At 41.1% G+C, this 14,802-nt stretch overlaps 1 protein-coding gene across 1 annotated transcript in view; it reads right to left on the bottom strand.

The window, feature by feature from the left end:
- LOC136863882 (zinc-regulated GTPase metalloprotein activator 1) overlaps window positions 1–14,802 on the bottom strand; it is a 209,828-nt gene that overhangs the window by 77,103 nt on the left and 117,923 nt on the right. The window contains exon 5 of the mRNA XM_068226061.1: window positions 9,308–9,427. Coding sequence (XP_068082162.1) covers window positions 9,308–9,427 — 120 coding nt within the window. The remainder of the gene's footprint in view (window positions 1–9,307; window positions 9,428–14,802) is intronic.

The following is a 14,802-nucleotide window of genomic DNA, read 5'->3' as shown; positions in this document are numbered from 1 at the left end:
GTATTGATCCATCAGACTTAGGCACGACAATTAAGGGATTAACATATTGACTGTTTGATAATTCAATCACATCGTCTGCTAACATAGCTTGAATTTGATCCTCTACGGCTTTTGCATATTTGTGTGGTATTGGATACCGCGGTCCGCTGAATGGAGTCTTATCCAGCACAGAAAAAGAATGTTCATACAGATGGGTAACACCAGGTTTCTCGGAGAAAATCTCCACGTGTTCACATAACACTTCAAATAACTTGTCCTTCTGGATTTCATTTAACTCATTTCTACTTACGGCTTCTTTCAAGCCACATATTTTATCCTCATAAATCCACAACTGACACAACTTCAGGCCCTCACTAGCCTCTTCATTTACTTTAGAAACCTCTCTCATTCTCCACACTGTACTAACTTCCGTTTTCCTCTGGATTTCCTCCTCAAACTTGACTTTGATATCCTCATTATTCCACCTCAAATTTAGCATAAGATCATTGTAATTTAACTGAGCCAATTTTAACGTTAACCAGTCAGATCCCAAGATAAGATCAAATATCAAATGCGGAATTACCAAACATATCTGAACGCTAATAGAATTATTAATGCAGATCGGGACAGCTACTTGTTTACAAATTTGCTTAGACTTCTTTCCAACAGCCGTAATGATAAAAGTAGACTTAACAGGCATTTCCTCCAACTGAATACCCTGTTTCACTAATGACTCATACCACTGAGAACTAATACATGATATCTGGCTACCAGAATCAATCAAAACTTTAACCCACGCCCCCCAGACTTTCAATTTAACAACGGGATTGACTACTTTATTACTTGAATCTCCCTTATTCTGCTCGGGTTCATACAACAAATCGTCTCTAACATCGAGGTCATATGGTAACACTTTCATGGCAAGACACTTCGCTACCTTCGTACTAGGCTGGAATTCTGACCTAACATTACAGCCTCTAGTTAGTTTAAAGTTTCCCTTTGTGTATTGACGTTGGACTCATTAGTGCATTGCTCTGGCCTCCGTTGGGAATTTCCTGTCCTATATTCCTGTGCTCCGCTCCTGCTGTTCTGCTGAGGTCTGAACTGATTGCGAGCTTCGTGATTCTGTGTTCTACCGTTATGTCTCATTCCGTTGTGATGACTAAAGTTCTGAATATTCTCCGTTCTACTTCTAAGGTTACCTAACGCATCAAAACTGCCTAATAGGTTCTCCATCTCCTGAATAGTACCAACTTTTTGCATACAGGCCGCTTCTCTCACCCTGTCCGGAAAATGTCTTAAAAGTAGTCTTACTACATCAGACCCCTCGGTTATACCATCTACGTTCTGACAAATCATGACATGTGCCAGGAAGTACTCGGTCATAGTGACTCCTTCATGCTGTTTGTACCTCCCAAATACCACCCTTTCTCTCTCCCGAGCTTGTATCGCTTCATTCCAGAATTTCTCTCTAAACTTATTTCTGAATTCTTTCAGGTTCGTCATCGTCTGCCTATATACCATGAACCAAGACCGTGTTTCTCCTACAAAAGCATGGTCAATATTTTCCATAACGTCTTCCCAGTCCATAGACCCTTCCTCTAGACGCTTTTCAAATCGTTTTTCTATCATCTTAAGGAAATCTAGCGGGTTCGTTTGTTTCCCATTAAATTTAGGTAGTTCTATCTCCCTAATGTAGCTATTTCCTAGACATTGCCTTCCCGTGAAAACCTGTTTATCCTTTGCCACCTGTTTTAACTGATTTTCTGCTTTCTCCATTCGGCATTCTACATCTCTGTCTCTCCTATCAATTTCTCTTTCCAAATTAACCTGCTTCTCTTTCAATGTCCTAATTTCAATCTTATTCTCTTCAGCTATCGCAAACCTTTCTTCACTTGCCCGGGTCTCATCTTCTATTCTAAGCTTTACCGTGTCAATCTCTTGTTGGACGTGGTCTTTAAATATCCGTATTTCCCCTCTTTGAGTCTCAACTCTCTTATCAATACTAGTGACCTGCCTCATTACTTCCTCCCTAGTAGAGTTGTTTTCCTTCCCCATTAATTCCAGGAATTCACTTCTCTGCCCCGCAAACTTTTCTTCTACCTCTTTCCCTCGCCGTTCATATTCACTTTTCTGGTCCTCTAATCGCTTATTAAAATGTTCATTTTTTACCACCAGATCGCGTAACTGCCTACTGTGTTCGTCCATTCTTCGATTCGCTTCCTCCTTATTTTCCCTCATCTCCCTGCTTAATTCAGCTTTAGTTTGCTCTAACTGTTCTTTAAGTTCATATTTAATATTCTCAATTTTAGTGTTAGTTTGTTCTACATCTGTTTTAATTTGTTCCAATTCACCTTTAAGCTCAGATTTAGTTTGTTCTGCATCTATTTTAATCTGTTCCAATTCACTTTTTATTTCAGTTTTACTGTCCTCTATCTTACTTAACATTAACTGCATCATTCCCATTAACTGATCATTATTATTACTTTCATTGTTAGTGTTTACTTCCGCTTCGCCCCCCATCCTACTATCATCTGACTCCATACTGACTTCTTTCTGCTTGCCTTCACTCTCCATACTACTTACACTTCTATCTTCAATTTCCTCTACTAGACTACACAACTCTTCCTCTGAACTCAATACGTTATTGCCTTTTATCGCCCGTCCACTGCGCAACATCCTCTCCTCTTTCGTCTGATCAGCCATGACCCTTCCCACAATCAAACACTCTTAATGAAACGTGGATATCCAAATTTTGCCCATAATACGAATTCTGATATTGTTACTGTTATTAACTGCTCCTTACTTAATGATTTTCTCGCCACACGTTGGAGCGGCATTTATGTGACTTCCCCTCTCGGAGAACAATCATCAAACGAGAAATGCAACCAAGCAAGCAAAGGGCGCCAATCTTTAAGTTGAGGACTTAAAGATAAAAATTTATAATCAAGCTTGGACAGACTCTTATCACAGGGGTGGGGTGATAGTGCACTAATCATTAAGCAGGAGAATTAAAAATCAAAAGGCTAATTAAGGCAAATTGATTAAAGTGAACAAGAAAAATACTATTTATTATATTTAATATAAATGACGACGGTTTAACGAGAACTGAATTTAAAAATAGAAAATGAATTTAACAAAAAAAAATTGAATGACTCTACTTCGCGAAAACTTGCAATATCTTTAACTCGCTTGCTCACCATGTAGTCTTGTTCTGCTGGTCCTGGGAAAGTTTCCATCCTCGTAGCGGGAACATCATCGGTCGTCTTTGAGATCTCTTCATCTGCAGCTAAGTACCATTCCTGCCTTGCCAATTGCACCCACCACTAATTGGAATATGACTTCAAAACTAACACTCCCTATTATGCTTTATCCCATATATTGGAGACAAGCCCTAAGTCATAGTTAGAAGAACCACCTTGGGTTATATGGAGAGGATACTCAATTAAGAATCCTTCCAACTTTACTGAAAATGTTCTCTGAAGTTTCATTTCTATCTAGATTAAAACTATCTATTGACTTAGACTGGTTCAAACCGGTCTTGTAGCCGAGCTGTACGAACTTCCTGATGAGAGTGGTTATACACCCCTCATTCAGAATTTCTAAGTACCACGTCGTGGTAAATGAAGTAATTAATGTAGAATCAAACGAAGAATAATAAGTAGCAGGTCACGTCGAAGATCCAAGTCTAGTCGAAGAGATGCAAGATGAGATGAAGCCAAGAGCTCCAGCATGCCCTTTTATAACCTTCACTGGCGCTAATTACAGGTCGCTACACGTGGTCCAATCAGATGACATGTCTCTCCCCACTCCAGATATTAGAGTTGACGGGTCTTAACTCTGATATTAACTGTTCTTCTATTGGTCCATTCACTCATTATCCATGGCAACATGACGCTCCTTTCAAAATATAGGCGTTGATCCGTTTGAATAATTCTGGTCGAAATACGGTAGCTATCGTTGGGACGCGTGAACACGTGCTCGCTTTTCCCAGAACTTGGTGTCTAAATTTGTCCTTTCTCCCTCCTCGGTGATGTGACAAGATAGAGGAAATCTACTGCAAGTTAATTTTAACCGACTGTCGCAAGAATCTAAGTGAATATGAGGATATTCAGCCCTCGTTTACAAGTCGTAGTTACAAAGTAATGAAATGATAGTGAGCAAATGATTAAACATGAATTATAATACAATTACATACCAAGATAAATATCATGACGTTAAATTCCTGAATTAATTACACATAATAAAATTAACATAATTACACTGTAACGTCTGGAACGTTACAGTGTCAGGCCCTAGACGAAACGCTCATTTATAGAGCAAACGTCTGAAAAGCCTTACATCACACTTCTGAAATGCTCGATTGGTGGGAAAAGAATATAAGTTCCTTATCTCGAACTTAAGACTTTCCATTATTTGTAGTCACATGTTGCGTTTAACTATTTGTGCATATTAACTACTACTAGGGCAAATAGCAACTGTCGGCTAGAATAAAATACTAAGATAAATAACTCTTATAAACACATTGTTCAAAGACTTGTAATATAACTAAAACAGTAAGTTCTGAGCTCAGGCCCTTGGAAGCAGATACGCGGGATAAACGAACGTTCCTCTACAAAGAGCGAGAACAGTCTGATAATAAATAACAATTTTGATGTAAATGTCTATGTCGTATTGTAGACAAGATGTTCCCTTGAAAACTGTTTCATCATTTTAATAATGAATTTATACGCACAGGACTTCAACGGCTCGCAAGATATGCAATTTATTATAATTTTTTACCAGTCCCGCTACCGGGTTAACAGTCAGCGTAGGGGGCTGTTCAGATGATCCCAGGTTCGATTCCCGTCCGAGATTTTTGCCGCATCCGGTTAATTCCTTTAGCTCGTATTTTTTATTATCGTAATATACATACAATACAACCCACCACCAATCACCACGGAAACACGCAATATTGAATACATCACTACGTCAGGAAGGACATCTGGTCATAAAACTGGACTTCGACATTAGTACGACCCTCGATAACTGGTAAATCTACCGATACGAGGCTACCGTACCCGATCAACTTCAAATACCACCGCACTGAGTCAAGATCAAACCCGCTAACTTCAGTTCAGAATGCCCGGCAAAAAAAGAGGAAGAAGCAGAAGAACAAGAAGCGGGCGACGAGGGATAAGAGAGGGTAGGAGCGGAAAGGAAGCATGTGTGGCCTTAAATAAGGTACAGCCCCATTTGCCTGGTGTGAAATTAGGAAAACAAAAAAAATACACACCATCTTCAGGGCTGCCGACAGTGGGGGGTCGAACCTACTATCTCCCGAACGCAAGTTCACAGCTACGTGACGAATCCAAGTACCCAATTCACTAGATAACTCTTCAACTACTCACAATACCTTGAGAGACGCCGAGGTGCCGAAATTTTGTCTAGAAAATAGACCAGTATATCCTCTTCCACTTAGGCACCCTCAAAGAGGATGCTTCCCCGCAACTTCGCGAGCAGAGAGTGCTGAATGGACTAGTTGGCGCATCACGACTGGGTCCACATTCATGTGTGAATGCCTTAATGCTTGCTGCAGATTCAACGACTGGAAACTGCACCGTTCGTACGTCCGAGACATGAATTCCGACGCTGTCATACGATGTCCTGAATATATGTAGACCCATTTTACTCCTACGAAGTAACCACTGATATAAAAGCCATTTAGAATACGTAGCCACATGCGCATATTTAGCTGAAATCATGTAAAAATGGATGAGAAGCAAATACGGTAGACCACCGAATAGATGCTCTCAGCGTCTCCTATTTTCAATATACAGTACATGCAGGCCTTGGCGAGAAATTTCACGGCACTATTCCCACCCAGTTCCAAGAAAATGGTATTTCAGTGCACCCTCCGCTTAACAAGCTCAGGGTTCACGGATCGAATTTCACTTCCACAGTGTTTTTGTTTGTTGCTGCATTTTGCAATGGACGATTTGAAAAACGGTGGATGCGGCATAAATGACTACTTCTCTTGGCTTTATGATCAGTACCACGCTCGTTCATGCAACAATGCGTAGTAGCAAAACAACGTTAAAACAACGTATATCGTTCTATAAATGACAGACACGAAGACGTTTGAAAAAGATTTTCTGAATCCTTTGGTCAGAATACTTTACCCAAAAAATAACAAAAACGGCTCAAATGCAAGGGTATAACAACACTGTACCTACGTAGTTCTTGAAACAATCATTTCACAGTAAGGTACTCATATTTTCAGCCTACAAAATCCGATTTCGCACGGAGAAGCAGATGATAAAACGTATATTGTTAAATATACATCACCGAATATATCCTAAACGTGCTTCTAACGCAAATAACGTACAAGCTGAAAGTTCACAAAAACCCACGAAAACAATACGGTAGCGAGATCAGATTCTCGAATCACGAATTTGTGAACAGGAGAGCATGCTCAGTACGCTGCGCGGTCGTTGTGGGAATTGGGTGGAAGTTGCGTCTCGTAATTTGAATCGGAAAATTTTCTCGCTATGGAGTGCATGCATATTGGAAATTCATAAATTCATCAAATCGTTGGAAAGAAATGGGCAAGGTCTCTTTATAAGTGGGAACTCATCGCTGTAAACCTAAACAGTTACTTATCAAGCATTACCAAAACAAACAATATTTCAATTCAAGTAGCAAAAATGGGGGTTATTAAAGAAAACATTAGATGCAGTTTTATAATAAATAATCTAAAATCCGCCTTTCTTTCACAGCGATATTAAGAAAACGACATTTCAACAACTGAAACTGGCACCAGATACAGATTATCCCCACTTTACAAGAAAAATGTAACAAACTTCTCACAACAAAGATTTTTGTAATTTTTAATGAAAAAGGTCCCTTTCAGCGAAGGGATTCTGTCATATTTGCCACGTTAACGTCTACACCTCCATCTATTTGCGTGAGGTCGAACTACGTCCATTCCCGTGTTCCGCCAACTACCATAGCGATGCGGAGAAAACGAGAATTTACGTCGCACCGACACAGATAGGTCTTATGGTGACGATGGGACAGGAAAGGCCTAGGAGTGGGAAGGAAGCCACCATGGCCTTAATTAAGGTACAGCCCCAGCACTTGCCTGGTGTGAAAATGGGAAACCACGGAAAACCATCTTCAGGGCTGGCGACAGTGGGGTTCGAACCCACTATCTCCCGGATGCGAGCTCTCAGCTGCGCGCTCCTAACCGCACGGCCAACTCGCCCGGTAACGAGAATGTTTACATGGCTGAATTCAGCACCAGATGTAGGTTATAAGAACAATGCATTGACGACCATCATATCTTAAGTATTTAGAGAAAAATAACCTCTTTCAGTAAAGTGGATGGATCCTCTTCCACAACCTGGCGTGATAGAGGAGGAGCGTTAGGGCAGTCGCTCTCGTTATAGGAAGAAATAAGGATATAGTTTAGGAAAGGTGGAATTTCGCATGTTTGGATTTTCTTCCATAAAATGCCTGTCATTCAGTAATGAGAGATTGTCACCCTTTTCCACATAGAAACATTCACACCACCTACTGGCATACGATTCAACTAAATATTACTCACTGCCCGTAAGTTTCTACATATAGCGAGCTCGACAAAATCATAACTGAACTAATCGGCCACGCATTGCATCTTAATGGTACTTTGAACATGAACTTAGTTCATAATGGCGAACTGAAGTTATAATTAAAATACCATTGTGAAGACATGTACTAAGTTAGTTAACGGTTCGAACCTTGCCCCATTTCACCGTCGGCTGTCCTGAGAAAGGCTTTCTGTGGTTTCCCATTTTCACTTCCAGATAAATGACGGGGCAGTTCCTATTCACAGCCGATTCCTTACACCTCCTAACCCAATTTCAATCACAATAATTCATTTCTCCGCTAGCTCCTCAACTGAGGTTGGCGTCAGGAAGGGCATCCGGCCGTATAATCATGCACATAATTTCGTCTCATCTCATCCTCGACCCCATCCGGCACTTGGCTGAATGATCAGCGAAGTCGCCTTCCGTACAGAAGGCCCCGGTTTCGATTTCCGGTCGGTCGGAGATTTTTACCGTAAATGGTTAATTTCCCAGGCTCGGGGACTGGGAGTTTGTACTGACCTCAACATCCCTGTAACTCACACACAACATACAACACCATCCTCCGCTACAATAACAAGCAGCTTCCTACACACGGCAGGTGGCGCCCACCCTTGTCGGAGAGTCTGCCTTACAAGGGCTGCACCAGGCTAGCAGTAGCACACGAAATAATTCTTCTTCCTATTATTATTATTATTATTATTATTATTATTATTATTATTATTATTATTATTATTATTATTTGTCCCCAACCCCGCATCAACAAACGTGACTAACGGGTAGACAATCATTACAGTTTTCAGTTTAAACAACTGCATAATATAAATGCACCGTAGTTATTAATACAGTACTTCATGGAATAAGCGTATACAACTTCTTCCCTCCTAACACGACGTCGTGCTGGTTATGAATTTAGTGAAAATGTGGCAGCAAGTAGTCACCTAATATTCGTTCTTCGTGGTTTGGTTAGCATAGCTATCAGTTCGTATTCGAAAGATAGTGGGTTGGAGCCACACTGTCTGCACCCCTGAATATAGTCTTCCGTGGTTTCCCATTTTCACACCAGGCACATGCTGTGGCTGTACCTTAATTAAGACCACGGTCACTTCTTTCCCATTCCTAGCCCTTTCCTATCCCATCGTTAAGAAACTGTAAAAAAATCGTTCTTTGGCATCCAAAAATAATTGACACTAAATGACTTTGTTTCACGGCGATCATTTATCGAAATAAAATATGTCGAGGTTATAATAGAGGTATTCTGCAACGATGTTTATGAACCTTTACTTTGGTTCCGGCAATTTCTGTTTTTTCGTAGCAAACTACTCCTTGGGGGTATCCCGGCGCCACTGCTTGAAGCTCGTTGTTGAAGGTGTAATTCTTACCCCTCCAGAAAAAGTACACATTCTACCGCTGGCCAGGAATTCGCCCGCATGCCAGCACGAATGTCAATGCACTGTTTTTTTCTGTGCAGTAGTAACGTCGTCTGGTGACACAAACAGTACTACTGTATATCATCCTGCATACACCGGCAAGCATTTTAAAATGCTAACTTTCCCGGTGTTACGCAGGGAGGGCCAATCATTGTTGAATCCCATAAATAAACCAGGCGGTGGAAAATCAAACAACAGAGGCAAGAATACATGGATAGTAACAATATATACATCTTAAGAACAAAAATAGCGATCGGCCATGCAATACTGTAATTCTATTCATTAACTCACCTTTACTCGAAAGACTTCGATATTGTGCTCCTTGCGCCACAGCAAGGACTGGAGGAAGTCTTCGTAGAACCCGCGTGGATACAGGCGCGAGAATTTTAGGGTGCATGTTGACACAGCTCTCTGAAATCAAAATAAAATCAAACTAAACAAATGAATAATGCAACATTTTGGCTTGTAAAAGTCACGAATAGTCATTCGAGTGATAAATTACCACATAAAAATTCATAAACCTTACACATGACCAACAATATTTCTAAACGCTCCTTCTATTTGTCACGTAAGTAGTAGTTATTTGAGTCATCAGTCCATAGACTGGTTTGGTGCAGTCTTCCATGCCACCCTATCCTCTGTTAACGTCTTCATTTATACGTAACTGCTACATCCTACATCTGCTCTAATCTGCTCGTCATATTCATACCTTGGTTAACCCCTACCGTTCTTACCCGCTACATTTCCCTCAAAAACCAACTAAACAAGTCCTGGGTGTCTTGAGATCTGTCCTATAATTCTATCTCTTCTTCTAGTCAAATTTAGCCGCAACGATCTCATCTCACCAATTCGATTTAGTATCTCTTCATTCGTGATTCGATCTATCTATCTCACCTTCACCATTTTTGTAACACCACATTTCAAACGCTTCTATTCTCTTTCTTTCTAAGCTAGTTATCATTCATATTTCACTTCCATACAACGCCACGCTCCAGACGAAAGTCTTCAAAATCATCTTTTTATATCAATGTTCGAAGTGAGCAAATTTATTTTCTTAGCAAAGGCCTTCCTTGCTTGTGCTAGCCAGCATCTTATTTCCCCCTTACTTCTCACACCGTTAGTTATCTTACTACCCAAGTAACAATTATTGAATTTTAGAATATTACTGAATCCCACCATGTGGACATAGTCATTGTACGGAGTCATAGCTGAATGGGAATGTGTAAAGTAGAGAAGTAAATCACGGTGATTTCACTATATATAGAAGGGACAGAGAGTCTAGAGGTGGCGGAGTATTTATCTGAGTCCGAAAGAACATAGGTACTTGTTCAAAAGGGGTTGATGAGGATCACGAACTGCTGTGTGTGCAAATCACCGAATAGGGCGCCTGGTAACAACTTCTCGGTACTTGATAGGCTGTACGATATTATGGGTACAGAAAAGTTTTAAAATTGCAGGTGAGGCGAGGCTACATTCAGGTCGCGGTGGTAAACAACACTTTAGATGTTTAACTTGTAAGGCCCGATGAGTTACACATTAGCTGTATGGCAATACCAGGTATTCGGGACCACTGTGCTGCAGAATTAAATATTCGATATCGCTTAAACACTAAAGTAGATAACGAGGAGAAAGTATACCAGTATGGTAAAGCTGAACCCTTTAAATTCCTAGAGTTTCAATGGCAAATATTTCCCAGCTGGACATCACAAGGCGGGCACATAAACGTAATGTGGGATAACTTCGTTAATATTATTAATAGGGCTATTGGGTAGTTTGTGCCCATTAAATTAATAAAACAGGACCCAGATCCGGAATACCACAATACAAAAATTAGGAGCCTTGAAAGGAAAGTAAAGAAAGCCTACTAGAAAAGGCAATTTAGTTCGGGGCATATGAATAGATTTCACAGACTGTCCAAAGGACTCGCTTCTGAAAAGAAAGTTGCTCATGACAAATATATGAAAGGTATATTGTACGTTCTTCGAAGGAAAATGGGTGGAAACATATCTATCAGTATGTTAGGAAATGGAAAGGAGCCAGCCATGATGTGTCAATGATAATGACCAAAGAAGGTGAGGTAATTACTAACAATCTACTAATAGATAATGCATTAAATCATTGGTAAGGGAACGTATATAATGAGCAGAATAGCTTGACGATAGACATTATCGACAACAATGATTGTGTGACTTCCCCTCTTGGAGAACAATCATTGAACGAGAAATGCAACCATGCAAGCTAAGGGCGCCAATCTTTAAGTTGATGACTTAAAGATAAAAATTTATAATCAAGCTTGGACGGACTCTTATCACAGGGGTGCACTAATCATTAAGCAGGAGAATTAGAAATCAAAAGGCTAATTAAGGCAGATTGATTAAAGTGAACTAGGAAAATACTATTTATTATATTGAATATAAATGACGACGGTTTAACGAGAACTGAATTTAAAATAGGAAATGAATTTAACAAAAAGTTGAATGACTCTACATCGCGAAAACTTGCAATATTTTTTAACTCGCTTGCTCACCATGTAGTCTTGTTCTGCTGGTCCTTGGAAAGCTTCCATCCTTGTAGCTGGAACATCACCGGTCGTCTTTGAGATATCTTCATCTGCAGCTCATTACCATTCCTGCCTTGCTAAGTGCACCTACCACTAATTGGAAGATGGCTTCAACACTAACACTCCCTATTATGCTCTATTCCATATATTGGAGATGAGCCCTAAGTCATAGTTAGAAAAACCTCCTTGGGTTATGTGGAGAGGATACTCAATTAATAATCCTTCCAACTTTACTGAAAATGTGCCCTGAAGTTTCATTTCTATCTAGTTTAATACTACCTATTGTCTTAGACTGGTACAAACCGGTCTAGTAGCCGAGCTGTACGTACTTCTTGATGAGAGTGGCTATACACCCCTCATTCAGAAATTCCTAAGTACCACGTCGTGGTAATGAAGTAATTAATGTAGAAGTGATAAACTATCACACTAGTCCACTATGGTACAACAACCATAGGACAAGTTCTCAGACCTACAGCGAAATACAAGATCGAAGAATCAAGAAGATTAATAATAACGAATGCAGAATCAAGAAGAATCAAGAAGAATGAAGCCAAGAGCTCCAACACGCCCTTTTATAACCTTCTCTGGCTCTAATTACAGGTCGCTACACGTGGTCCAATCAGTTGACACGTCTCTCCCCACTCCAGATATTAGAGTAGATGGGTCCCAACCAAGATATCAACTGTTCTTCTATTAGCCCTTTCACTCAGTATCCATGGCAACATGACGCTCCTTTGAAAATATAGGCGGTGATCAGTTTGAATTATTCTGGTCGAAATACGGTAGTTGTCGTTACAACGCTTGAACACGTGCTCGCTTTTCCCAGAATTTGATGTCTAAATTTGTCCTTCCTTCTTCCTCGGTGATGTGGCAAGATAGAGGAAATCTACTGCAAGTTAAATTTAAACGAATGTCGCAAGAATCTAAGTGAATATTAGGATATTCAGCCCTCGTTTACAAGTCGTAGTTACAAAGTAATGAAGTGATAGTGAGCAAATGATTAAACATGAATTATAATAAAATTACATACCAAGATAAATATCATGACGTAAAATTCCTGAATTAATTACACATAATAAAATTAACATAATTACACTGTGACGTCTGGAACGTTACAATTGGTCTCTCTTCCAAACTATATATTTCTTTTAGAATTTATTTCACGTTGACACAGTTAGGTCTTATGGTGACGATGGGATGAGACAGGCCTAAGAGTGGGAAGAAAGCGGTCGTGGCCTTTTTTTAAAGGTACAGCCCCAGGATTTGCTGATGTGAAAATGGGAAACCACAGAAAACCATCGTCAGGGATGCCGACAGTGGGGTTCGAACCCGCTATCTCTCAGATGACAGTTCACAGCTGCGCGCCCCTAACCGTACGGCCAACTCGCCAGGTCTCTTCCAAGTTAGCCGTAGAAAACTACACGAAAAATAAATCGACAGGGCTCGATAATATTGCTGGTGAGGTCCGGACGCTGGGAGCTAGCACTATTGTATTCTATTTGGAAATACTACACTCATGCTCATAAAAACCAGAACACCTTGAAAGACTACAGATAGGTGCACTAGTATGAGTAGTATAATGGGAGAGTTCGGCCGCACCTCCGCCGCCCGCCGCCGCCCGCCGCCGCCCGCCTATTCCCGCCTCCTCCTCCTCCTCCGCCGCCTCCGCCGCCCGCGGGAAATTTGAATTTTGGCGGGGAATGTGAATTTTGGCGCGAGATTTGAATTTGTAAACAAAGCCACGTGCTTTTGACAGCTGTCATCGACAACAACGCATCGCTAACCTCACTGCTGCCATCTTGACGGGCCTAAACCTCACTAGTGCCAACTTAACCTAACTAGCATGAGGTAAACAAAGCCACGTGTTTTTGACAGCCACGTGCTTTTTGACAGACAACAACGCATCGCTAACCTCAGTACTGCCATCTTGACGGGCCTAAACCTCAGTAGTGCCAACTTAACCTAACTAGCATGAGGTAAACAAAGCCACGTGCTTTTTGACAGCCACGTGCTTTTTGACAGATTTGTAAACAAAGCCACGTGCTTTTTGACAGACAACAACGCATCGCTAACCTCAGTACTGCCATCTTGACGGGCCTAAACCTTAGTGGTACCAACTTAACCTAACTAGCATGAGGTAAACAATGCCACGTGCTTTTTGACAGCCACGTGCTTTTTGACAGATTTGTAAACAAAGCCACGTGCTTTTTGACAGACAACAACGCATCGCTAACCTCAGTACTGCCATCTTGACGTACCTAAACCTTAGTGGTACCAACTTAACCTAACTAGCGCGAGGTGAACAAAGCCACGTGCTTTTTGACAGCCACGTGCTTTTTTGACAGCTGTCATCCGCCATCTTTAAACTACAGAGCACCGTGCTGCCCTCTTTCGTCACCTTTCATCGGCAGTGCTGCCATCTTGACGGGCCTAAACCTTAGTGCTACCAACTCAACCTCACTAGCTCGAGATAAACAAATCCACGTGCTTTTTGACAGCCACGTGCTTTTTTGATAGCTGTCATCCGCCATCTTTAATCCAGAGAGCACCGTGCTGCCCTCTTTAGCTACTTACCTTTGAAATGTGGTGGCGACAAATTCCACGTGCTCTTGTTTGGAAACAAAGCCATGTGCTTTCTTGACAGCTGACATCCGCCATCTTTAATCTATAGAGCACAGTGCTGCCCTCTTTATCGTAGTAGATGTAAATTCGTCACAGCTGTCATCCGCAGTGCTGCCATCTTAACGGGCTTAAACCTTAGTACTACCAACTTAACCTTACTAGCGCGAGATAAACAAATCCACGTGCTTTTTGACAGCTGTCATCCACCATCTTTAATCCATAGAGCACAGTGGTGCCCTCTTTAGCTACTTACCTTTGAAATGTGGTGGCGGATAATTTGAAAAATGCTTTTTGATAGCAGCCATCTTTGAGCACCGTGCTGCCCTCTTTGTGGTGGCAGGCAATTCCACGTGACAGCAGCCATCTTTAATCATGAGAGCACCGTGCTGCCCTCTATGTGGTGGCGGCAATTTGAAAAATTCTACATGCTCTTGTTTGGAAACAAACTCACGTGCTTTTTTCTGACAGCTGTCATCCGCCATCTTGCATCACAAACCTCAGTGCTGCGCTCTTTAGCTAGATACCTTTGAAATGTGGTGGCGGATTTTTGAAAAAAATCTATGTGCTCTTGTTTAGTAAACAAAGCCACGTGCTTTTTATGACA

The sequence above is a fragment of the Anabrus simplex genome, chromosome 2, assembly GCF_040414725.1.
Source record: "Anabrus simplex isolate iqAnaSimp1 chromosome 2, ASM4041472v1, whole genome shotgun sequence".
In the NCBI taxonomy this organism is placed as follows: Eukaryota; Metazoa; Arthropoda; class Insecta; order Orthoptera; family Tettigoniidae; genus Anabrus; species Anabrus simplex.
This window is presented reverse-complemented; position numbering and strand designations above follow the sequence as displayed.